The sequence below is a fragment of the Panthera tigris genome, chromosome A3 (assembly GCF_018350195.1).
Source record: "Panthera tigris isolate Pti1 chromosome A3, P.tigris_Pti1_mat1.1, whole genome shotgun sequence".
Lineage (NCBI taxonomy): Eukaryota > Metazoa > Chordata > Mammalia > Carnivora > Felidae > Panthera > Panthera tigris.
The window spans coordinates 72,770,305-72,796,375 of NC_056662.1; the positions used below are offsets into that span (position 1 = coordinate 72,770,305).

Here is a 26,071-nt window from a genome sequence, read left to right on the forward strand (position 1 = left end):
ATGTTCATCTGTATCAGATGCACACAGCTGGTTTCCTGAAGGCGGGCTTGGCCGTTAGGGACACGTGCTTCGAGGCAGACGTGCAGCCGCCTTGTAGTTTCCTGCATGTATTTATACGTCCCCTGGTGCTGCAGCTGTGAGGGGTTGTTGGAAGCAGGTGACGTTGTCAATGGAGAATCCTGTGTATGACAGAACTTTTCAGCAGCACTCGGTTGTGGTTTAACCTTCCTTTTGCCCTTGATTTGGAACCTGAGCTCCAGGGGTTCCAAAGCCTTCTTAGGATTTCTGTCTTGAGGATGAATGGAGGGATGTGAGTGGCTCAGTTGGTTAAGCATCTGACTCTTGAACTCAGTTCAGGGTCATGAGTTCAAGTCCTCTGTTGGGCTCCACATGGAGCAAGGAGCCTACTTAAAAAAACAAAAAAAAGCACAAGAAATGGGAAATGCTGTCCATAAACATAAGAAAGATGGATGCGGGAAGGGTCTTTCCATTGATCTGCCCTCAGGAGGTCTATGCTGTCCTCAGCTGATGTTAAATGAATTCTGGTTTCACTTTAATATCCCCAGAGGCCTCAAGATCAGAAACTGACCTCAGAGGATACTTGTCTGTTACCAAAATACACAAATATGGGAATTCCAGATGCTATGGGGGTGCAAGCTAAGTATAAATATCTAAATCTTCAGATCTCATCCCCTGTCCACAAACTTTCTGATGCTGTTGTGAAGCTATTTTCATAAAATGCGAAAGTCATTATAATGTGCTTATGTTCCGGAAATCTTGTCAATTACCACTGAGTTTGTTGAAATGAAAAAGTACCAGAACAAAGACACTGGCTCCTAACAGATGTGGGTGGGGTACAAGTGACCTTTAAAGTGCTCATGCCTGGGTGGAAAGTAGCCTGCTGTCCAAGCCCGCCCCAGGGGTGTGACTGGGTGAGCTTCCTGGCTCCAAGGAAGTTCCAGACACATTGCAGTACTGGGTGAGCAAGGAAATGGGATCTAGCTTCATAAAGCCAGACCCTATCTCAGTGGGAAAAGAAGCTTACATATTACCCATCTGTTGTACTCAGGCACCTGTGGTTCTTTACTTTTTATAAGAACCAGAGTTAGACCCAGCATCCGCCTCAGAGGATGAAGGAGCTTCTGAGTCCTATTATAGGGATAGGAGGTGAGAGATGGAAACAAAGCAAGAGATTTAACCTTGCCCCAAACAAAAAGTACCCTTAGGACTATGGGAAACTATGGCCAAGTTTTAGATGGTCCTTTCCTATAGTTAAATTGATGATCCAGCCTTGAAAGGCCTTCTCTGAACGCCTTTGGTTACCACTGGTGATCAATGAAGCCACACTGACTTCTCTCGAAGGTTCTCTGAGTCAGCAACCATGTCCACTGCCCGTGTAACTGTTTTTTACAATGAGAAGCATATCCCTCTGAAGCCATCATCCTGTCCTCTCGTAGATTTGTGTCATTTGGACACGGGGCCCTAAGTCACCATTTGGCTTTTCTCTTCTCCCTGGTCCCACTAGAAGAGAAAGACTGGCCGGACAGAAGTCTGCCGTATGTGTGTGACTTGAATATGTAAGATACATTCAGGATTCTGTCTGGTTGTTTCTGTCCTGGTGAGTCTTCTCAGTGTTTGAAGTTATTTTTATTTCCACTATTGCCTTGAGCTTCAAGGATGCATGTCCTGCTATAGCTGCCAGTTTCTGGTTCCTCCTTGCTTTCTGAGCACTTGGGTGTGACACTGGGGAAAGGACTAGGATCCTTATTCAAGGCCTCTGAGTAAAGGCTGGACCTCCTGGGTTTTGTGCCTGACTCCAACTCAAATTAACCTTCCTCCTGAAGGATTGGCTTTATATTCTTAAAACTCCCTACAAATAGTGCCTGAAATTTGAGGTTTGGGAACTTAAAAAACTTTTTTTGGACATTCCTTCCCTACCCGTTTTTAAACACCTAATTCCTTTAGCCCAAATACACTAACAATTTTTGGTATCCGAGAAAGGATATCACTGCAGTTAAGAGGATTTGGCCTTTATTTTTTGTTATGAAAGCAACAGAATGTTAAAAATGTTGGGAGAGAAGCTACAGCCATGAATCTCACCTCTAGCACCTGCCATTTCAGTTTCTGCTTTCTAATTGTGCCACTGAACATGCATACACTTTCCATTTAGCATTACTTAAAAAGTATTTTTCTATTTTTGCACTTTACCTAAGTGATTAAACATACTAAGACCCCTGTTTCTGAAGCTATAAAACCCCTTTCAACTAAAAATAAAAAATTAGAAAGTCATTTTATGTAACTAGTATATACCTGGCAGCATTACTTCGGCTCATATCATTCCAGTTGTTCTGTAGTCACCAGCGCCTGTAGGAGCTGAGAGCCCTTCCTTCCGTTCCCCAGGCACGTGGTAGCGGCAGTGTTGCCACGGTTCCTTGTTCCACCAGCACTCACTGAGAGCTTGTGTGACCCACGGCGTGGCTGTATGATCTTTCTTGCTCCCAAAGAGGGTTCTTGAAAGTCAGTCAGCAGCTAGTGCTCCCTGAGCTGCTCTTTCTGGGCATCATAGAGAATCAGGTCGTGGTCTTCCTCCTCCTTCCATGGGGGGCCGAACGAGAGAGACCTTGCCCAGGCAAATGCAGCAGGAGATGACTTTGAGAATCAGAATGGAAACCCAGCGTCCTCATCTCCCCCAGTTAATGTCCTTCACTGGCTGGCTGGCTGGCTGGCTGGCTGGGCTTAGGTTCCTCGGGAATATCAGGGAAGCTGTATTAGAATGACACTGCTTGATTCTTGGTGTGCTGTGGCTGTCCCCTGTTGCCGCAGAACTGTGTCAAGGCCATCCTTCTCCTAGCACTCCCAGTACTCACATGGCTGTTCTTCACCGTCTCTGGTGAGCCTAAGCCACCGGGCACATGAGGGAAGTCTGCTGCTAAGTTCTGGAGCCTCATCGGTGTGTGCGAAGGGTGGGCATTCAGGGTGGGGAGTGAGCACACCATTTCCCTTGCTGTTCACCAAGTTCAGCAGCTCCTACCAATTTTGCTTAAGATTTTGTGCTTTAGCTTCATTAAACCTTGGTTACCCTTACCTGTTAATAAAGTGGGATTTAGTAGATAAATAATCTTACAGGTATCAAAATTTTCATTCTTGGTTAATTGTCATTTGGAGGGAGTTTTTCTCAAGATGACAGAATATTTATTTAGGAGACATTAATTTAAAGCTGGTTGTATGGTTGTCTATAATTTCTTAGTCCAGTGTCTTAAAGGTAAGTTTCAAATTTTCCTTCAGTGCCCCAGATGGAGATTTGTACACAGTACATGCCCAGATTTTTCCCCCAGCACCAGATTAGGAAGCACTGGATTTATATGGCTCATTTGACAGCCTCTTCTGCCTGTTTTGTGGCTTGGACAGTATTTTGGTCTCTCGTACCATGGCTTACTCATTTGGAGGATGCTGAATTCTCTCGTTTATCTTGCCTTTTTGACATAATTAAAACAGTACAGGCATACTGCTGTCGTCATATATGGAAACCCAGGAAAGACATTGAGTTGTAAAATCAGTATTTCAAGATTCTCTGTCTCCTTTTTTAAAAGTTATTTTTGTTATTATTATAAACAGACATAGGAAGAATCGCGAGGCAGCCAGCGAGCTTCTGATGCGTTTGAAGGACAACCGGGATCTTCAGAAATTCCTGCAAGATTGTCAGGAGGTATGCCTCCCTTCCTTGCTAATGAGGAGATCCAGAGCACTTAACAGAAGAGCCCTTGAATTATAAAATTAATCAAGGCCCAGAAATTCATTGTTTCCTGCTGGGGCAGTGTGGCAGTTCTCATCAGTTCTCCAGCCTGCAAGCTACCACTTACAATAACTAGATTCTTCTAATCTAGAATAGTCCAGAACTCGGGTGTCCATGACAGTGGACCCTAGCCACACATGGGGCTATTTCTTTTGTACATATCAAGGTGTAGCTCTTCTGTCTTCTATCACATCTCTTAGCCAACTGTGATTAGCAGCTGCCACGTTGGACAGTGCAGATCTAGAACATTTCAGTTGTCGAAGGCAGTGACACCCTAGGATATTCTGTATTGTAAATGCATTTACTGCCGTGTTTTAACTATTTAAAGTAATACATGCTTACTGGTATGGAAGGAAAGAACTAAGGAGTACTGGAACTGGCTATCTAGGTAAAAAGCAGATATTTAAAAAATACAGACTGAGTTTCTTACTCACTGAAGACTTTGAAATAACCATCTTTCAAGCTCCTTGAATACATGTCTAACATGCCAAGAGCAGCACTCCTGATTTCAAACTTCTGAGTTTTAACATGTGGTATTAATCTGATGATTCTCATACTATTTCATGCTCCCCTGATATGTGCACAAACAAACTTGGAAAGCTAAAGTTAGCCAGAAAAATGCAGTCTCTCTGCAAGCTAGTTGGAGAAAAGCATCTGGCTGCCTTCACATGTGTGAGTTCAGGAGCACACTGCATTTTTTCTCTCTGCCGGAGAATAACAGTGAGACTCTATTCTCTCTGGTTTATTAGGTTAAATCCACTCGGAGGCAGAAATGGGATGAAGAATATCCAAGTGAAGCTGCAGGGGCCTTGGGGGAAGGGTATCAGAGGGTGTGGGGACGAGATCGGGTCATGTGCAAAGAATGTGACTGAAGTCATCACAACACCTTGCATGCAAATGCGTGGCTGTGTGTTAGAAGTAATACAGCCCTAACAGCAGTCGCTTAGATCGCGTGTGACAGAAGCGATCCTTCATATCCATTCAGCTGCTGTCTTACTCTGAATCTTGCAATATGCTCCAGCAGCTAAACCTTCAGAAGGAAAGCCCCTAAACTATGTAGCTTAGGGTCTGTCAGTTTTCTGTGCCACTCTGATGAATCTAGGTCTCTGGGGGATTTGCCTGGAGCCAGACAAGCAGAAAACAGGAATGCCTCTTCAAGTGGCACCCAAGCATTAATAACCCATTTGGATAGGATGCTTATTTAAAGAGGTATTTGTGTCCCCGGACAGGACGTAGAGGAGAGTAATGGGATCTGAAGTTAGCTGTATTGGGCCACATGTTGTGCCATAGTGAATACCAAGTGACTCTTACTCATTGGAGGGGTCAGGAGATGTCCGTAGCCTGGGCTGTGCCTTCCACACATTGGAGGTCCCTGTATTATCCCTTGATGTTTCCCTTGTAGTACCATCGATGACTCATTTTAACCTCAGCCCATATAGGGGGAAGCGGGGAGCCAGTAGGATTCCATACTCTTGCTTAAAAGGCAAGTTTAATGAGATGAAAGTTATGAACCTCAGCATGGTGAAACCTAGGCTAAATTTGGGAAAAAGAATGCTGGAAAATGAGCAGGAGGTGAGGAGACGAGAGGAACCCTTGAAAGAAATCCATTTGGAGTTTCCCTATTTTCCATTTACACATGTGTGGATTCATAAGTAGAAACATGGGAAAAGTAAGTGGGTAAAATAATAGTCCTTCCCAGTAGAATCACAGGAAATGGTCTTACTAGGTCATTAGAGCTTTGTTAGCACTTGTTCTAAATTAGCACCCTTGGTTACAAGTAGTTCACTCCTTAACATGCACCAGTGACTGCTGGGCATGCCTCGAGGGCTCAGTCCTACTGGGATTTCCCCTATGTGCAGAAAGGTTTTGGCTGGGTTCTTACATCCTGGGAATGATGTGCAGGTCTCTTTGTGACTGCTCTGCTGAGTCTTCCTGTTTTAGCCTTTCTTTCTAGCCTCATTAAGTTACTACATCTCAGGGCGCTTGGGTGGCTTGGTAGGTTAGGTGTCCAACTCTTGATTTTGGCTCAGGTCATGATGGTTCATGATATTGAGCCTCTCATTGGGCTGTGTGCTGACAGCAGGGAGCCTGCTTGGGATTTTCTGTCTCCCTCTCTTTGCCTCTTCCCCACTCACATGCACGCTCTCATCCACACTCACTTTCTCTCACTCACTCTCTCTCTCTCTCTCTCTCTCTCTCTCTCTCAAAATAAATAAACGTTTAAAAAAAAGTACATCTAGGGGTGTCTGGGTGGCTCAGTTGGTTGATCATCTGACTCAATTTCAATTCAGGTCATGATCCCAGGTTTGTGGGATTGAGCCCTACATTGGGCTCTGAGCTAAGCATAGAGCTTGCTTAAGATTCTGTCTCACTGTACCCCCCTCTCCTCCCCTTTGCGCTCTCTTTCTCTCTAAAAATAAATAATAAAAAGTTAGTATAACCATAGATGCTGGGGGTGGGGGGTGCAATCCCTCCCACATCAGCATGTACAGTTTCTGTGTAGTGACAGAATTTAGGGCAGGTTTGGGGGCTCCAAAACCCTGGTGTAGAAGTGCAAGCAAAGCATTGGTATGTAGTTTTCTTTGGCCGTGAGCTCTGTATCATTCAGCATCATTAAAATACGTACGTTTTAAGCCAGGATCTCTGAGAATGGAGTTTGTGTATGGACTAGCTTTGCATTTGAAAATCTACCTTCTATGCTTCTAGAAACTTAGCACCCAGAGGTCAGAATTAATACCATTGCTGGCTACTGGTATCGTCCAAAGTCTAGGGAATCCAAGTTGTCCCTGTCGTAGTCCCTTCCTTGTAGTGCCTTGGCTGGAGCAGGCAGGAGTTGTGAGATCTGCCTTGGTTGCCACTCCCATTAAGCACTGCCTAGATGGGGAAATTTATTGCAGGGGCTCCCCTATCCCCAGTTGTAGATGGGGATATAAAGAACATCATAATTTTTGTAGCATTATTTTGATGTGTATTCCTGGAAAATGATTTAGAAGTTACTGCTTTTCTGTTTTATTCTCTCATACCATAACTCCTGTTTTCAGAAACTGATGTGTTTTTTTAAGAGGGCAGTAAAGCTAGACTCATGTGGCACCAGGGATAGTAAGTTCCGTTGCTTTGCTTTGAAAAGCTTGATTCAGTGATCAAAGCATTTTTCCTATCCTTTTCCAATCTGCACAGTGTTCTTTTCTGCAGAGAATGAGTATATTCTTAAATGACCTTTGTAAATGCCCACAAATAATAACTGCAGTTCTGATTCCAGAGTGCTGATGAAGGGTTGATGAACTAGCAAGTTCCATAGATCCATTTCATTGTGCTGTATCGCATGATGCTTTATCTGTAGGATGATGTTCAGCAAAGAGCAGATTTGTTTATAAGCCTCTGAGTTTTATGTAGCTCTTTTTTTTTTTTTTAAATCTCTCTGGGTAGGTGGTTATGAATAGCGAAAATATGTGAATGTCCTTTGCACTTTGGATAAATGCCTTCTATTGTGTATAATCTGTGTGTATGTGGAACACGGGGAAAGTTTTACCACTTGGTTTCCTTTTAACCTCTTTCCCCCTTGGACCAAATGAATGACCATAGTATTTCAGGTTTTGCCTACTCAGGTAACTGGAAAATAGATAATTCTTTTAAAGTAGGAAGTTTACTGTCTCTGTTGTGTAACCAATCTGTGGTCCTAGCTTACAAAGGGCTTTTTGAGATTTACTGGTTTTTCACCTCAATAAAGAATAACAACTAAGATCTCACTACCTTTTGCTTTCTACCTCCACTCCCTTCTGTACAGTGGGTGAATATGCTGAGAAAGTAGAGATGGTGACTGGGAGTTCACCCACCTTCAGATCCAAGGGTGCTCCTGTGACCTGTGTCAGCCTCCTTGACATTGTTTTTAAAGAACAGACTTGCTATTATTTAAACACATTTGCAGGGAAGCCTTTCCCAGCAGTAGCCCCGAGTGTGAGTGAATGGTCTTAGAAATGTTGATCCTGTAAGTGTTCTTTTGGTTTTCTATGCCTTGGAGATTGGCACAGAAATCTCTAAACCTTGAAGATTGGACCATGAGGGTGCAAATTTGTTTTGGCAGCGACTGGTGTAAGAAGTGGGCTTCTTATGGTCACACAGGAGAAGGGACATGGTCTCTGAAGACCTTTGCTTCTGATTCTGGCCTGATCCTACATTCCTTTGTGTATATTTCTCTTGGGCAAACAAAAAGCTCTTCCCGGGTTAGTGCTGTGTATGGGGTAGGAATTAGGACCTGGCATGGCCAACTACAGGCAGGCAGTAAGGAGCCGAGCAAATTGGGATGAAAGCCAGCAAGAGAAGTGTGTCCAGGGCCTCGCGTTGGGCTGCCTCCCACCCCAAGCCTCGTGAGAGAACTCCCTTCTTAGATCTGTCAGCAGCTGGCAGGCTTTGTGATGCTTTGCAGAGTTCAGATCCAAGTAGACATGTTGGGTCTCAAAATCAAATCCTGTGGAGTGTTCTCGGTCTGAATGGAAGGCTCTTTAGAGAAATAGAGGCTATAGAAAAAAAGGTGAAGGTGACTCAAACTTGAAGGAAACTTTAAGAGGGCATCATTGTTGCCTTGCTCCTACAGTGAGCAAGTTATTTATGCTTTTTGGCATTCCCATAGATACGCTGTGAAGGGAGGGGAGGGATCAAAGAGTGGGGTTTTGTGTTTGGTCTTTTTAATATGTAATAGAAAGAACTAAAAGGATAAAAAGGTTACCGAATAAAGTAAAAGACAGTTAATCACGATTAACATGGTATAGCTGGCACAAGTATTTGGAAGAAAAAGAAGTGACTTGGACTGGTTAGGGCAGAATTTTAAACACAAGCCTTTAGGGGAAAGGCTGGTTGTGCGTGCCAAACCCTTCGAAGGCTGGCTCAGAGAGCTTTTTGTACCTATGGATTTAACATTAGATACTTTGGAGCAAGGCTCAGGTACATCTCCCGTACAATGGAGATAACCTGTCATGACGGGTCAGAGTTGTAAAGTAAATATTTGGTTGTCAGTTGACATGGAAACATGCAGTATGTGTAGTACAACATAACACAACTCTTTCCAGGCAGAAAAAAGGCTGATGTCTGTGATTACAATCTCTGACATTTTTCTGATTTTTGTTTTTCCTAGTTATCTCTTTGGATCAATGAAAAGATGCTTACTGCCCAGGACATGTCTTACGATGAAGCCAGAAATCTGCATAGTAAATGGTTAAAACATCAAGCATTTATGGCAGAACTTGCATCCAACAAAGAATGGCTTGACAAAATTGAGAAGGTAAGTTAAAATGTTGGATGAGACTCCCATTTGGGTGGTGTGGCCATGGCAAGAAAATGAACCAGGTGGGAAATGAGCTCTTCTCTTCAGCACATTCTCCTGCATTTTTAAGTCCCATCTGATCCCATACAGAAGTTACCCTGCCAGAAGCAGGGCCTCTCCCACTAAACCAAATGCCAGCTTTAACCTGCTAGAAGGGAGAACAGCAGAAACCCAACCAGTTGTGGTTCAAAATGCTTGATTTGTCTTTTAGTGAGTACTAGTTGTTCGATTTGTTTCTCACCTGCTGCAGATGATGGGCTGTGAGCCTCCTGGGCAGAGTCCCACCTTCTTGATCACAGCATGTGTCCTGGACTGTGACAGAGACTGATGATTTACACAGAATTTAGAAATATTACATATTTTCAGTTTCCTCGATTTTTCTTGTGTGACCAGGCACTATGGTAACTTAGTACGTATCATCTTGGCACAGGGAGATTCTCTGCAGCATAACTGAACATGAAGGTGAAGTTCCCCACCCTTCCTTCTTTTCCTCAGACTTTTTATATTGTTTCAGATTCTTAATGGTTAAAGTGATGTGTTACCATCTTCGGGAGCCAAGTGCAGTGGAAGTCATAAGTCATTAGCATTTTCCCGTTGCCCCTGTTGAAAGTATTTCATCATGCAACAGTCACTTCTTGCTGCACTCTTTGGAAAGCCGTGTAGTGTACATAGACTAGGCCCTTGTCCATTTTATTAAGCCATAACCTTATGTGAATGAATAGGTGAATCACAGATTAAATATCGTAGGGTTGTTTCTCACATTGCCCTTTGTTCTCTAGCAAACTGTATTTATTGATGTTTTCCAGGAAGGAATGCAGCTCATTTCAGAAAAGCCTGAGACGGAAGCTGTGGTGAAGGAAAAACTCACTGGTTTACATAACATGTGGGAAGTCCTCGAGTCCACCACCCAGACCAAGGCCCAGCGGCTCTTTGATGCAAACAAGGCTGAACTTTTCACCCAGAGCTGTGCAGATCTGGACAAATGGCTGCACGGCCTGGAGAGTCAGATTCAGTCTGATGACTATGGCAAAGACCTTACCAGCGTCAACATCCTGCTTAAAAAGCAACAGGCAAGTGGGCGAGGCAGCCACATACTCAGGCCTCTTTCTGTTTCATTGCCATCGTCCTTATAGCCCTAACTCACCACTGTGTTCTCAACCACCTGCCTTCTCTGTGAGGGGTTTTAACCCAGCGTAGTGTTTGTCTTGACAGCATCATGGGACATTTCCAGAATCAACTGGAAAGATACATATTAGTAGAAATACTGGGTGTCTGTGCATGGCAGTGCTTTTCTTTTTATTGTCATCATCTTAGTTGACGGATAGTATCACCATTTAATAGTTGAGTAAATATGCATTTCATTCAGTTCTGAGGTTTACACAGGGAAATCCTTTTCACATACTTTGCTGTATAACATCTAGTGGGTATGTATCAGTTATCTGAGTTGGTCAGGGTACTTTTTAGGTCATAAATTTTATTTATGTACTTGTTTTTTGGACGTCATGGTAGAGCATTCTAAAGGCGAATGAATTTACTTCACACTGGCAAGAAAACAGCTTCAGTGAGGTTGAGGAAAAGCAGGTTGGTGGCAGAAGCTTCCAGTGGCTTCCCTGGCTAGCTTTGGCTTGTGCAGCCGAGTCCCCAGCCCAACGGTTCTGCTTTGAACCAGTCAATGTGGAAGTGTCTTTGCCGAGTGCTGAAGCCTGTTTCTTCAGAGTGATCCCCACCCTTCCCTTTGCTAACTGATGCAGTTATTTGGCTACACTATTATGCATTAAGGAGTTTTGCCACAGGTAGTTTTTACTCATGGCTGTTTACTTCCTTACCTAAGAAAGGAGCCCATTTGTTCCCAGAGGGGACCCCCCCTGTTTCTCAACCGTTAGCGTATGGTATTCCCAGTGTGTCGTTCCCTGACTGAGACTCCTCTGCTTTCACTTTGGCTCATTCTCCTCATGTAGATAAGCAGTTAGTATGTTTTCACCTGCTGATCCAGTATTTAAGAAAAAGAATAATCAGCCTCCTGATTGAAGAAATTGAGAGATGATGATGACATTAGCTATTCCTTTTGCCTAAAAGAACTGGAACCTTAAGTTCCATTACCTTTTCCTGATGGTTAAATGGGTTTCCAGCATCGTTATGGCATCTGAACAAGCAGATGAAGACTGTCCTTTCCCCATAATTAATTCTTGTTTCTCTTGTCATTTGCCTTCTGAATTCCTGGATAAACTCGAGTGTTGTTCCTGAGTTTAAAAATCCTGGGAAGGGATTAATGATTGTTTCATAGATGTTAAGAATCCTTTCTTGGGCTCTCCATTATATAAATTAATAGTCAGTCTTCCATTTTGGCCAGTCCTCAAAACAAACATTTTATAGGACTGTGGACTGTGTGTGTTTTCCCTTGTCTCCGGTGTGACAGTTGGTCTGTTTTCTGTTCTCAGATGCTGGAGAACCAGATGGAGGTGCGGAAGAAGGAGATCGAGGAGCTCCAGAGCCAGGCCCAGGCCCTGAGTCAGGAGGGGAAGAGCACTGACGAGGTGGACAGCAAGCGCCTCACTGTGCAGACCAAGTTCATGGAACTGCTGGAGCCCTTGAATGAAAGAAAGCATAATCTGCTGGCCTCTAAAGAGATCCATCAGTTCAACAGGGATGTGGAGGATGAGATTGTAAGTAGACCATCACTATGCAAGGGGCTTTTCCATAAACTTCCTTACCTGTCCTGCCTTAATTAGGACATTCTTGCTTCTTTGTTAGACTCACTTTGGGCTGCATTGGTGAGTTGGGCTGTGAAAGCCCATGCTTTTATATATTCATACAAAATGCAACTCTACTGTTCTCTTTGACATTCTAAAGATGTTCTAGGCTTTTACTGCCCCTAGAATAGTAGTTTTAAAAATAAATTAAGGGTGAGGACTCGAGGGGATCCAGCAGCGAGGATGAAGTAAGCTTTGAAAGACTAGCCCTCACCTTGTACTGGGCAAGAAGGGCAGGCTCCTCGGGCAGCCCTTCCCAGTGGGATCGAATACGCCTTCTCTCTCAAGCTGGCCTCCCTGCTAATCTTCTATTGCACTTTTGTTTGCATCAAGTATTTGTTCTTTTTGAGTGGTCCTGACCACCTAAATTTGTAATTTTTTCCAGTTGTGGGTTGGAGAGAGGATGCCTTTGGCAACTTCCACAGATCATGGCCACAACCTCCAGACTGTGCAGCTGTTAATAAAGAAAAATCAGGTAAGCATTTCTGCTTGGGCTAGCTCAGTCTGATAAATAATTGCTCCAAATTACAGAGCAGAGAATGTGTGAGAGCTTTGAAGGTTCACTATTTCCCCTTGGCCCTCATGAAACAGCCTGCCATTGCGTCTCAGCAAGCCTTTTTTGTGTGTTCCCCGTTCCCACAGACCCTCCAGAAAGAAATCCAGGGGCACCAGCCTCGCATTGATGACATCTTTGAGAGGAGCCAAAACATTGTCACCGACAGCAGCAGCCTCAACGCCGAAGCCATTCGACGGAGGCTCGCTGACCTCAAGGAGCTATGGGGTCTCCTCATTGAGGAGACCGAGAAGCGCCACAGGCGGCTTGAGGAGGCTCACAGGGCCCAGCAGTACTACTTCGATGCTGCTGAGGCTGAGGCGTGGATGAGCGAGCAAGAGCTGTACATGATGTCTGAGGAGAAGGCCAAGGTGAGCGACGTTTCCAGCTTTGCCCTAAGAGCCTCCAGCTCAGACCCCGAGCTTGTTTTCTGCCGGTGGCTGTGTCTTTGTGAAACATTTCATTGTTGCCTTCAAGTGTCACAGGTGGGAGGGCACCACATGCATTAAGGTGGCTGGAATCTGGCTATTTCCCCTTGACACAGAATCTTCTTGTGTGAGTCCTGACATGTCATTAAGACTGAGTTTCTCTTCTCGTTTTTTCCTTCTTCTTTTTTTTTTTTTAATAGATATTTGCTAGAGTCCTTTTTCATCTCTTTAATTAATAGAATTACCTAAACTTTACAAGATGCTTTTGAGACAATTTGAAAGTTTTTAGAGTTCCAAGATGCAGTCATCTACACAGGTGTTAGACTGTGAGGAGTCTCAGCCAGCCAGGATACACTTGGTTTCCTGGGATTTACCCTGTACCTCAGAGGGGTCTCACTCATTCTGTATGATCCTCGTGTTCGTCTTTCACAGAGGCCTCCCACGTGCATACAGTCCAGTTCATATTGATGCTCCTTATGGTTTTGTTCTTTCTGATGATTCTTCCTTCCACCCATGATGCCGTCAGCTGGTCTTGCCTTAAGGTGGTGTCAGTCAGAGGGGGCGACTGTGGTTGTGACCCCATCTTTGCAGGATGAGCAGAGCGCCGTCTCCATGTTGAAGAAGCACCAGATTCTGGAACAAGCCGTGGAGGACTATGCAGAGACTGTGCATCAGCTCTCTAAGACCAGCCGGGCCCTGGTGGCTGACAGCCATCCGGAAAGGTGAGTACTGTTTTATCAAGAGACTGGCCTATTGGTTCCTCCCAGGGAGGGTCTCTTATTCTGTCCCAATGCCAAAGGAAATGGATGACAGCATTGAGTAACTGGTGACGTAGGTCTTTGGGAAGCATTTTTAAAATAGACCCAACAGGTCTGTGCTGAATGGGAAGGGTGAACTATTACATTAGGAAATTGCTCTTGTGGTTTAAATATCTCTTGTGAGCCTAGGCCCTCTTGAAAAATTATTGGTGCCATGAGGCAAAACTACAAATTGATTTGCATAGATACAAGTTATCAAAACCTGCCCTTGGGTTGAAAGTCATCCAGTTTAGGAAAATGATGATGAGTTTGAGCAGGAGCAGTGAACAAGAATGCACAGATCTGTAAAATAATTGAGCTCCCACAAAGAGCAGGATGATACCGCTTCCTCACTCTTGCATGTCAAGTCCTTCAAGCACGTTGGGAATTACAGAAGATATGTGTGTGGTACTTGCCAATTTTATACCATGTTCACAGGTTGACTTCAGTGGCAGTTATCTTAGGCTTGCTATGTAACTGCCTTCGTAACTCAGGAAGAGAATCGGCTTTGTGTGGTAACTAAGGGAGGTTGAAGATGCAGTCAGTGGTGGCTGTGTTGGTGTAGGGGGTCCTTCATGTATTCATGATAGAAGTCCCAGGAAAGTGGCCTTCCTAGTCTCTAGGGACCGGCATCAAGAAGTCCTTGTCTCTTTGATTTCCTGTTATAAGACAGTCATTGGGGAGGGGGGGGGGGCGGGGGAGGGGGATGCAGTACTCCCAGGACCCACTTGACAGGAGTGGCAGGGGAGAGAATACACCCCAGAGAAGGTGGAGGTGTGTGCCAGACAGGGTTATCTTTTGTCCCTTAAGTAGCATGGTTCTTGAGAGGGGAAGATAGCTCCTGGATTTTTCATTAACTTGTACACGTCAAAGGAAATCCTGACTTAACAGAGCCAGCAGTGCAGAGTTAGGGTTTCTCCTCCTCGCCACCTCCCCCCATCATCACAGGATGGCCATCAGCCTTAATTACTGGTTTTTTTTTTTATGTGTTGGCTCTTCATTACTCGTCAAATTTCAGAGTTTTATTTTTTAGGCCAAATAGGTGAATCGGAAGTTTCCTTTGAGAAATTTTATGTAAGATGTTTTCTTGGCATTTTCCCTTCACTTGTTTTCTCCCTGAAGAAAATTTGACATTTAAGGTCCTTTACCTGTTGCCCCTCCCACCCCCGTTTCCAGTGAGCGCATCAGCATGCGGCAGTCCAAAGTGGACAAGCTGTACGCGGGTCTGAAAGACCTGGCCGAAGAGCGGAGGGGCAAGCTGGACGAGAGGCACAGGCTCTTCCAGCTCAACCGGGAGGTGGACGACCTGGAGCAGTGGATCGCTGAGAGGGAGGTGGTCGCAGGGTCGCATGAGTTGGGGCAGGACTACGAGCATGTCACGGCAAGTACCCTGGGCAGAGCAGGGGTGGCCATGCAGGGTGCACTGGGCAGGGGTGCTTGCTTGACTCCTTATCTGTGAGCACATTGGACACCCTGGACTCAGATCAGAGGTCACGGGGTTTAGTTCCAGCTCGGCTTTTTATTGCCAGGCAAACTCTGACTTAGCTTGTCTGACCTCTCCATGCCTTTCTCCAGTAGTGAAAGGAGATGGAGCCAGGGCCTTGCTCTGCAACAGAGGGCAAGAAGGAAGCCTGATTTGAGTTTTAGAGCTAAGACCTGTGACATCACGCGTATCGTTTCTTTCCAAAGGACATTTATGTGATCAAGAAATAAAATGTTCATAGTAGTCTTACCGATTTTCTTCGTGCTTATTCCTGTTTCAGATGTTACAAGAACGATTCCGGGAATTTGCCAGAGACACAGGGAACATTGGACAGGAGCGTGTGGACACAGTCAATCACATGGCAGATGAGCTCATCAACTCTGGTCATTCGGATGCCGCCACCATCGCCGAGTGGAAAGATGGGCTCAACGAAGCCTGGGCTGACCTCCTGGAGCTCATCGACACGAGAACACAGATTCTCGCCGCCTCTTATGAACTGCACAAGTTTTACCATGATGCCAAGGAGATCTTTGGGCGCATACAGGACAAACACAAGAAACTCCCCGAGGAGCTTGGGAGAGATCAGAACACAGTGGAGACCTTACAGAGAATGCACACCACGTTTGAGCATGACATCCAGGCTCTGGGCACTCAGGTGGGTTAGGGAGATGCCCATGGGTGGTGGGGAGCATCTTTGTGCATCACTGAGGATCTCTCTCCATTCCTTGGCTCCTCAAAACATGCGTCAAAGAATTGCCCAAATTAAACACACACACCTCTACACACACATTGTTATAGTGCTCCATTTAGGAGAATTCAGTCCATAAAATTCTCAGTTTGACACATGTACAGACATCATTAAGTGAATATCCCCACAATTAAAATAAACCAGATGCACCTGCAAACATTTGCAAGTTCTAGACCTTCTCAGCAAGAATTAGTACTATGTTAGTGTACTCACCCAGAATAATTTCTAAAATAATATCTTATTATTTTCCATCCATCAGGGTCTGAGTTATATGTCTGGAAAGAGGGAAAACAAGAGTCTAATGCTTTAATATGCCTGGTCTCCCCACTGCCCCTGTCTGAAATGCCTAACACAAAGACTTTCTTTAAAAGATGTTTGACAAAGTGGTAACAGTATAGCAGTAAGAACTTATAGTATAATCATGCTTCAGTTCCCTCTCTAATCTCTGCACAGTGTCTTGTTCAGTCTTCTGACTTTCAGATGAAAAATAAATTGTATCTTTTTCTCCTAAACTTCATAGTTCTAAAAAAGAAGGCAGTTCTATTAAAGATACCAGCCTAGAGTAGATTAGGAGTTTTGTTCTTGTCTGTTAGGAGCACGTTGGTAATCCAGGGCATGGATCGGCTAACTTCTTCCATGCGCAGATGGTAAATATTTTCAGCTTTGTGGGATGCATGGTCCGTGTTGCAAATACTCAGCATGGCTATTGTAGCATAGGCTGCTCTAGACAATACGAAAATGAAGGAGCATGACTGCGTACCAGTGAACCTTTATTTCTGAAAACACATGGTCAAGATTTGACTATGGGCTTGACCCCTATCCAGTGCCATTGTCCTTACCATTCTTTGGTCTGCTTTGGGGTTTTGTCTGGAGGAACCACCTTTACCACCATTGTCTTCTCACCTATTAGAAACAGATCACAGTTGGGGTTGTGCATGGGGCTCCATGTATATTAAGTGACTTTAGCTTTTCCACCAAGGAGATAGAACGTATTGAGGAAATATTTGAAAATAGGTACATGGAGTGGCCGAGGGTCTGTATGAAGCAGAATTTAGGAGGGTCTACCATGTACCTTAAGCATTTCCAATCTTTCCTTCAGAGCTGGAGGACTCCCCAGCTCTGTGACAACTTGTCAGCTTCACATTCAGAGGCTTTCATTGCACATGAGGTCCTGGAGCACCACGTGAATGAATGAGGATCCATAACAATGCAGTCTCACCTGTGTTTGGAGTAAGGCCCCGTAGAGGGGCAGATGCCAGTTTGAACCGGGCCTGCTGCTCTGTATCACTGCAAGTTTAATTTACCTCTCTAGGCTTCCGTTCCCTAATGCTTTGAGGATTGAGATGTTGTTTGCAAAAGATACGTCCCTGTGAGAGCTCTGTAAGTGTTCTCTGGGAGAACCTCTGAGATCCCTAGAGGCAGAGCTAGAACACATCTTACCAACAGGAGGTCTTTCCTCTGTACCTGTAAAAATCACTTAGTTTTAGAACTTCAGCAGACCCCAGAGATGATGGAGTTGCTCTCTTATTTTCTTCATTAAATCCCTTCACCTTGGGGCGCCTGGGTGGCTCAGTCGGTTAAGCGTCCGACTTTGGCTCAGGTCATGATCTCACGGTCCGTGGGTTCGAGCCCCACGTCGGGCTCTGTGCTGACAGCTCAGAGCCTGGAGCCTGTTTCAGATTCTGTGTCTCCTTCTCTCTGTGACCCTCCCCCGTTCATGCTCTGTCTCTCTCTGTCTCAAAAATAAATAAACGTTAAAAAAAAATTTAGAAAAAAAAATAAATAAATCCCTTCACCTTGTGAGACTCAGACTGATGAGGGTGCCCATCTCATCTTGAGGGTGGACAGGAGTTCACTCCCTTGAGTCTTGAGAGTCTCCACCTCACGATACCTGCCGGATGAGGCCATTTGCATTTCTAATAGTATGCATGCCCCTTCTGCAAATGTCCACCTAATCCAGTTTACTGTAACAGAATCAGAATAGAGGGAAGGCACTTGGTGCAGGCTCCCAGAAGCCATTGGTGTTTCTTTCCTGGCCCTTTAACCCTCACACCGGTCCACTCCATTCTGCACTGGAGCCTTAGGACATTTGCATGCAGTGGTGGTCTTCAGTGACTTCTTAAAGCAGTGGTTCATTTGTGTGGGAATTTTCACTTTTGCTATCCCTCCTCTACCTTGTTTTTTGTTCGCTTGGTTGGTTTTGGATTGTTTTGTTTTAAAACAACCAGAGGCACAGGAAAAGATTTTGGGTTTTTGTTTGGGCTTTTTTAACTGTAGGGAAAGGTTTGGTTAGTCATATAGGAAATTAGCTTTTCAATAATTTCTTAGGAACTTGCTCATTGTAATTTGAATTATACCTGAGCCATAATTGTAGATTTGCAGAAGTCAGGATATGAAAATCAGATCATCATGGAAAACAAACTTCACTGAATCTTTTGTAGAAATTTGTTTTCCTTAACCTCCCACCACCTAAAGTCCTTTTGTGTGGTCCGGGTCAGTATCTTCCCCCCTGAAAGCCCCAGTGTTGTCCATCCCTGCTCCTTTTCTCCCCACATACATCCCCAGGTGATACTTATCGGCATACTCCCCCAACAGACCTCTAAAGGCTCCTGCAGTCCTGGATGACAGTTGTCTGCGAACTTTGATTACATAGCCTCAGTAAATAAAGATTGAATGTCTATTCCCCCATATGTATGTATTTTTAATTAGATGTTTTATGCAGTACAGCACTACTAATGTGTAAGAGAAAAATCTACTTTCTCTTGTAAAGGCCTGTCTTCATTCCATTCCCTCCTCAAAAGAAGGTGAAAGCTGATCCTTGTTCTCCCCTTTATCACATAGAAAGTAGATATTAGGTGCACTGTCTGCACTTTGCTTTTTTGATAGAGCCATCATTCTGGAACACTTTTCATGTGTATGTAGGGCCTTTACTCATTCTTTTTCATGACTCTGGAAGAGCCTTAATGCAACCGGATTCTCACTGATGAACATTTATTTTCAGTCTTAGGGTTTTGCAGACACTACTACAATGAATGATGTATATTTCATTTCCTAAATGTGCATAACTCTATCCAGGATAAATTCCCCAAAGTGGACTCATATATCAGAAGGTACCTATGTTTGTAATTTTGATACATACTGCCCATGCCTTCTGCAGGAGCTGTAGACCATTGTCCTGTCATTCGTGAATCAGCTCACTGGCAGAGACATCATCAGACTTGAATTTTTGCCAACTAATAGATGAAAAATTCTAGTATCTCCATGGAACATCTTTTCCTAATACCCATTTACATTTCTTGTTCTGCAAAGTTTTTATTGAAATATGGCTGGTGAAAATTTCACCTTCTTAGACATCATCAGTCAGCTTTTTTTTTTTTTTTAATTAATTAATTTTGAGAGGGAGAGAGTGTGAGCAGGATAGGGGCAAAGAGAAAGGGAGAGATAGAATCCCAAGCAGGCTCCACTCTGTCAGTACAGAGCCCAGTGTGGCTTGATCTCACAAACTGTGAGATCATGGCCTGAGCCAAAATCAAGAATCAGATTCTTAGCCCACTGAGCCACCCAGGTGCCCCTGCATCAGTCAATTTTTTGAGCTATGTTAGATTCTGTATTTTTGTTTTTCAAGTTGAACTGTCCCATGTGAGCACTCTTACAGATAATTCATACGTTGTTTTCATGAGCAACATCACATAATAATGGAAAACTTGTTTTCAAAGTGAATTCTTCATGGCAGTTCCTGTTTCATGATAAAAGTACCATCTGTACGCTGCAGGAACAGATTACATGCTAATTTTTTTTTTTTACTATATTTGAGTATGTACCTTGTGCTTTCTGTACTGTCTTTACATCCCAGCCTACCTCCAGTAGACCTAACCAAGGTGTCCTGCCCAGAGACAGTCCTGTAGTATTTCACTGTCTCACCGTTTACACTGAACTCAATAATCTAGTTCAGTACATTTATAGTGAACTTGATTTTTCCAATGTGGGTGAAATTGTGAGCCTGTTGGGATGCAGGGGCCCTGTTTTGACTTGGTGGTCCCATTAGTGGGCAGGCAGAACAGCATGTGGTGTGCATGAAGGGAGCGGTGGGGCAATGGAGAGAAGGCCCACCTGTCTGATCTGGCTCATTCCCCACTGTGGCTTTGCAGGTCAGGCAGCTGCAGGAGGATGCGGCCCGTCTACAGGCAGCCTACGCGGGTGACAAGGCTGATGACATCCAGAAGCGGGAGAATGAGGTCCTGGAAGCCTGGAAGGCCCTGCTGGATGCCTGTGAGGGCCGCAGGGTGCGGCTGGTGGACACGGGGGACAAGTTCCGCTTCTTCAGCATGGTACGAGACCTCATGCTGTGGATGGAAGATGTCATCCGGCAGATTGAAGCCCAGGAGAAGCCAAGGTAACCTTCGTGGCCTCCTGGGTGGGAGGAGATCTGGCTTCCTGACCCCAGGTGATTTCGAGAGAGATCTTCTCGGGAGAACCAGGGACCTCTGTGGATAGCTTCAAGGCCAGAACAGGATTGGTGGCAGTTTGGGACAGCTTCCATTGCTTTAGCTGTCTCTAGCACACAGTTGCCAGGGAAACAGGGCACAGTATTTTCAAGCCCTCTGTATGTCCCCATCCCCATGCTCCACACTCACTGCTGCCTTCCTGCTGTCTCTGGGCCTCATGCTTCAAGCAGCCATATGCCTTGGGCATGACTAGCTCTACTTCATCATTGGAATGAGATGGCTTTTTTTTGAGTTCTTTTTCTGTATCTGTTAGATTAAAAACCACTCTATCCCTTTTCATACATGTTACAAAAGATGTCTCTTATTCCTTACCATCGCTTAAATGGCATCTTGAGATGATTATTTAATATTTGTTTGGGATCTTCTCTTTGGCCATGTTTGATGCAAAGCAGTGAAGAGAAGCTAATAGATGAACAGGCAGGTACATACACAACTCCAGTTGACCCCTGCCAGCCCCACCCCCCAGTGTAATAGAGAAGAAATATTCTTATTACTGTATATATATATATATATAAAAGCAGCTGTATTTCCCAGATCAGGACTTTAGGTTTTGATCCATGAGAAGTTCTCACAGCTCTACAGTTGTTGATTTCTAAGCTGGTTCCAGCTCTGGGTGCCTCTTTATGTCTCTGAATTAGGAGAGGATATATCTGCTGCTCTGAACATGTCCTGAACCTTTGGCACTAACCCATTAGGGTACAAAAGTTTGAACAGAAATCCAGTGGTTTTCCTGGCACCTGCCTGGAAACCTTTTTGAATTACTCAGGTGCTCACACACACACAGATGAGAGAAACCTTATTCTAAATGGTTAGGTTTTATCACTGGCCCTGAATTAGTCCATTATTATGCTTTAACTGCAGTGACCCAGCCTAAGCTCAGACTGTAAATCAGACCTGAAAGTCATATTGTACCATTGTATATTGTGCTAGTGAACAGTTCCTTGAAATTGATGACGTATTTTGAAACCTGCACATTTATTTGGAAAACTTGATCTCCTAAAGGAGATATTATTTGTCTAATTTTAGGGATGTATCATCTGTTGAACTATTAATGAATAATCATCAAGGTATCAAAGCTGAAATCGATGCTCGTAATGACAGCTTTACAACTTGCATTGAACTTGGGAAATCCCTACTGGCAAGGAAGCACTATGCATCTGAGGAGGTAGGATGGCTGTTTGCTTTAGGGCCCTGGGGTGAGTGCAGCTGGTGTTAAGACATGAGATAACTTTCTTTTGTGAGTGTGTATGTATGTGTATATGCATGTACACACACACAGAGAAATATATATGTGCATTCATACATAGATATGCTTACATGTATTTCAAACTTCCTTGCTGCTCTCCTGTGTTTGTGGTATAGTTACACAAGAAGACTCTAGGCCCAGAGCCAATGAGTCTGGCACAGAAGACAATTTCTGAGGGCCCCAGGTTGGAGTTCCATCCTCTGTCACCTCCTCCATCAGTACTCAGCCTGGGTGCCACTCCTTATCTGTCACATGTCCTCTAGGTCAGCTTGCTATTAGTGGAAGGTTGCTAATTCCAGTTAGAATGATGGTAATACAGGGGTAAATGATGAGTCAGCATGTGTGACACACTTGATGAAAGGTTAGGTTGTTCTCTCAAAGAAGTCAGGGCTTTGCACCTCTCACTGTCCCCCTCTTCCTGAGTGTGTTTACCCTCCGGAGCTCCGGAATCTGGAGAGGGCTCAGTGCATTGTTGGCCTCCTCATGATAGCAGCTTTGGGTGGAGCCCAGCCTTCGTCTCAGTCCCTTCTGGAAGGCACATTGTCATGTTTTTCTCTCCAGTACACAAATTAACTGAGTAGTCCTTAGATACTCCCTAGCTTAGTAGTGGTATCTACAGAAAATGTATTTTCTTCTTTGAAGTGGCCCATCAAGGGGAGGTTAGGAGGATGTGGTACAATCTGTTAAGCTGTCCCTGTTGTCCTTCTTTTCTCAAGATCAAGGAAAAGCTATTGCAGTTGACGGAAAAGAGAAAAGAAATGATTGACAAGTGGGAAGACCGATGGGAATGGTTAAGACTGAGTAAGGACATACTTAATTTTTCCATTCTTTTTGGGTGTCCATTGAAAGCATGCAAGTTTAGTTTCCTGTTTTAATTGATTTGATGTGATGTTATCACTTAATGATTTCTGGAGTTCTAAATACTTCTTCTTTAATGCCTTATTTCACCATTTCATGCTAAATATTTTTAAGTAGTTCCCTGTTCCCTGGGGTGTATTTATTACTGTTTATCCCATGATTGATCTCAGTGTTGTAAATGGGATTTGGGTGTTCTTTAGGAACAGACTGGAAATGACAACTCAGTACCCCTCTAGAAGAGTGCAGATTGAAGTCCCTCCCTCCTCCAGTTATCTTTAAGAGGAATTATTACTGCAGTCAAGAAGGTAGAGAGTTGGCCAGATTACCTCTTATATCTGGTGGTCTTAGTAGAAGGTTGGTAACTTAATAAACGCAACCAACTATAAAGGTTTTGCAGTGAGCTAGGCATTATTTTAAGTGTTTTATATATTTTTCTGCATTTATTCAAGTGAACCTCTGAGGTAGATTCTAATTTTCATCTGATTTTATAAAGGAATATGTGAGCTACCACAGAGTTTATAACGTAGAGTATTGAGAATAGCATTTAATAATAGGTATGAACACTGAAGGTAGCCCAGCTCAAGCATTATTTGCCATACTTTGCCATTCTGCGTGTGTGGGGCTCTGGGCTCTGTTCATGTACTAGAACCCCATTCTCAGACACCAAGGGTGCTCACTAGAAACAGAACCCAGGAGGCCTTTTGTAAAATGTGTATAAAATACCAAATGAAGGCACGTTACCCTTTGGGCTAGAGCCCTCTTTTGGAAAAGAAGTCCTGCTCTCGAGCATTCTTTGGATGAGAATTTGGTCTATATGTTTTGAGAATGAGGAAAGCAGAAGCCTTAGCCCATATTGTCCCCACTTTCCAGAGTACTCCCCATATCCTTTCCTCCCTCTCAGCCCCTCAAAATAAAACTTATAACTACCATCCCAGAAAGGGTGGTTGATGAATGCCTGCTTCATCAGCCTAATCTTTGTGTGTAGACTGAATTCCTTCAGGGCTCTGAGGCTTGTCTCACTGATGTAGGGCTGAGTGAGTAGAGCATACCTTCTAGGCCTGCACTATTCTCTGTCCAATGTGGTAGCTACCATCCACAAGTGACTCTTGAGAGCTTGAAATGGAGCTGGTCCAAATTGAGAGGTGCTATAAGTATGAAATGTACATTGGATATCAAAGGCATAAGGAAAAAAAGTTCCATCTCTCAATTTTTTGATACTGCTTACATGTTGAAATGATACTAGTTTGATATATTAGGCTGTCTAAAATATACTTCTTAATTTGACCCACTTGTTATTAAATTTCATCAGTTTATTTTTTTATGTGGCTACTAGAAAAGTTAAAGTTGGATATGTCGGTCACGTTACATTTTTGCTGGACAGCGCAGATTTAGACTATAGACTGGTTGTGTGGGCAGCTGCCACCAGAGGGCAGTGCCCTCCCTGATTGCCAGGTCACCCTGCTGGCCAGCACTCACTCTTGGTACTCTGTGCAGTTTTGGAGGTCCACCAGTTCTCACGGGACGCCAGTGTGGCCGAGGCCTGGCTGCTCGGACAAGAGCCATACCTATCCAGCCGAGAAATAGGCCAGAGTGTGGATGAGGTGGAGAAGCTCATCAAGCGCCACGAGGCTTTTGAAAAGTCTGCAGCAACCTGGGACGAGAGGTTCTCTGCCCTGGAAAGGCTGACAACGGTAAGTGACTGCTGGATGCCAGGGGTGCTTTGCTTGTTGGTTCCCATTGGCAGCTTCTTCTGTCTGCTCACCACCTAGACCAGAGAATTCATGTTATTGTTCTGTTTTTAGAAACAGTGAGGACCTTCCTGAAATGGTTGTTCTCTTGATCCAGGACCTGGAAGACTATCCAGGACAACTACTCCCTAAGTTACTCCTGGATACCTAGATTTGTGATCACTTTTACGATAGCTACCTGCCGGGGAATTGATTGAGTGGGCTTTGCTTTTCTCTTTTGATCTGTTTTTCTTCTTATATCTCATGAAAGCTTTGCTTTGTAGGTGAGTTTGTTAGTCTTGCAGTTTTCTTCAGGTTTTCAGAATTAGAATTTCTGTCAAGTAATAGCTGGATCCCAGACCATTGAAAATTCTCCCCATTCCTGATTGTTTCTTCTGTCACCATTAAAATTAAAGCTTTACAATAGGGCTTACTCACTGGTATTTCCTCTCCTATGACACTTGTACTCCTGGTAGAAAGCTGATCCTTTATGGTGTACAAAAATGGTGTTCTTCCTGGTTTCTACAGGTCTGGGGACTTAAAACATACCTGCATACTTTGTGTCAAACGGAATACTTTTAGTACGTACATACTGCTTATGGAATGGCTTAGTTTCAATTAGACTACCCTGTGGCTTTTGTTTATGTGTTATTTGGGTTTGAGCTGAACACAAATGCCTACCACAGCACAAGAAGCTTCCTTGAGATTTATTGTAGCTCTGTGTCTGGTGTTTGAGCTCTGATGGGAAGTAAACGTGGACCCTCACGCTCAGGTGCTTTCTTCCTAAATGAAGTTGAAAGCTGCACAGTTGGTTTAGAAATTAAACCCATGTCCCAGGGGACATGCAAACCCCATGGAGTAGGCCTGTGTGTCACACAGATCTCTGTTTGCAGTAGTTTGGGGTTGTAGCTGCAGATCCTGTGATCCCAGTGCCATCTTGCTGGATGTTAAGAGTTTGTGGTTGTCCAGCGTGATCCAGTGTGGAAAACTCAGACAGGAGGGCTTTCTGGGTTCCTCTAGAACACTTTCCTTAATTGGAGCAGAGTTTGGGGCTCTGCTGAACATTATCGTGTTCTCTCTCAGTTGGAGTTACTGGAAGTGCGCAGACAGCAAGAGGAAGAGGAGAGGAAGAGGCGGCCGCCCTCTCCCGAGCCGAGCACGAAGGCTTCCGAGGAGATGGAGTCCCAGCAGCAGTGGTGAGTCATGGGCAGCCTGCCCTCCTCAAGTCTTAGTTTCAGTGGCAAGTGAGGTTTGGAGAGCATCTTTTCTAAGCTTGTGCTATGCTAGGCCTTGCCACATGCCCTTCCTCTTAATTCTGTAGAGTACTTAGAATCCGTGCAGTCACCCCAGGATGACATTGGAGAACAGGGACTTATCCACAGTCACATTGCTACTGTGTAGGCGGCAAAAGTGGAGCGTGGACAGTGCTCACTCAACTGCCTGCACACGCACGCACAAACACACCCTCACTCAGAATTTCCATGTGACTAAATGGATGGAGTGAACCACCCAGATTTCAGGCCAGTGATTATGTGGTGATATTTTTTGAATGTCCTTCACGTAAAGAACAGAAATTATTGTCTATTTCTGAAAAGCTAATTATTGTCTTGTGGTAAGAGCCCCATGCCAACCCTGAATGCTGCCTTTATTGGGGAGAAAAAGCATGCCTGTGGTCTTATTCTCTACCTAGAGTTGGTTTGGAACACTTGGGAAGTTCTTAAAAAGAAATTACGTTATGTAAAAGGGGGTTGCGTATGTTTTTCTAAGAGAAAATCTATAATAAAGTTGACTGATGTTCTTCTCTCTCATCCTCTGTTTTTCTCCCTCTCCTCCCTCTCCCTCCGTTCCCTCCTCTGTCCTCCTTCC

The 26,071-nt window shown here is 44.2% G+C and overlaps 1 protein-coding gene across 4 annotated transcripts in view; it reads left to right on the top strand.

Annotated features, from left to right (window-relative positions):
- The window catches only part of SPTBN1 (spectrin beta, non-erythrocytic 1), a 198,920-nt gene that overhangs the window by 157,940 nt on the left and 14,909 nt on the right, over positions 1–26,071 (top strand). For all 4 annotated transcript variants that reach the window (XM_042981401.1, XM_042981398.1, XM_042981400.1 and 1 more), the window contains 14 exons: positions 3,616–3,706; positions 8,922–9,068; positions 9,917–10,180; positions 11,549–11,773; positions 12,246–12,335; positions 12,503–12,784; positions 13,433–13,563; positions 14,815–15,019; positions 15,402–15,776; positions 20,018–20,262; positions 21,401–21,539; positions 22,337–22,421; positions 23,973–24,169; positions 25,289–25,401. In XM_042981401.1, coding sequence (XP_042837335.1) covers positions 3,616–3,706; positions 8,922–9,068; positions 9,917–10,180; positions 11,549–11,773; positions 12,246–12,335; positions 12,503–12,784; positions 13,433–13,563; positions 14,815–15,019; positions 15,402–15,776; positions 20,018–20,262; positions 21,401–21,539; positions 22,337–22,421; positions 23,973–24,169; positions 25,289–25,401 — 2,589 coding nt within the window. The remainder of the gene's footprint in view (positions 1–3,615; positions 3,707–8,921; positions 9,069–9,916; positions 10,181–11,548; positions 11,774–12,245; positions 12,336–12,502; positions 12,785–13,432; positions 13,564–14,814; positions 15,020–15,401; positions 15,777–20,017; positions 20,263–21,400; positions 21,540–22,336; positions 22,422–23,972; positions 24,170–25,288; positions 25,402–26,071) is intronic.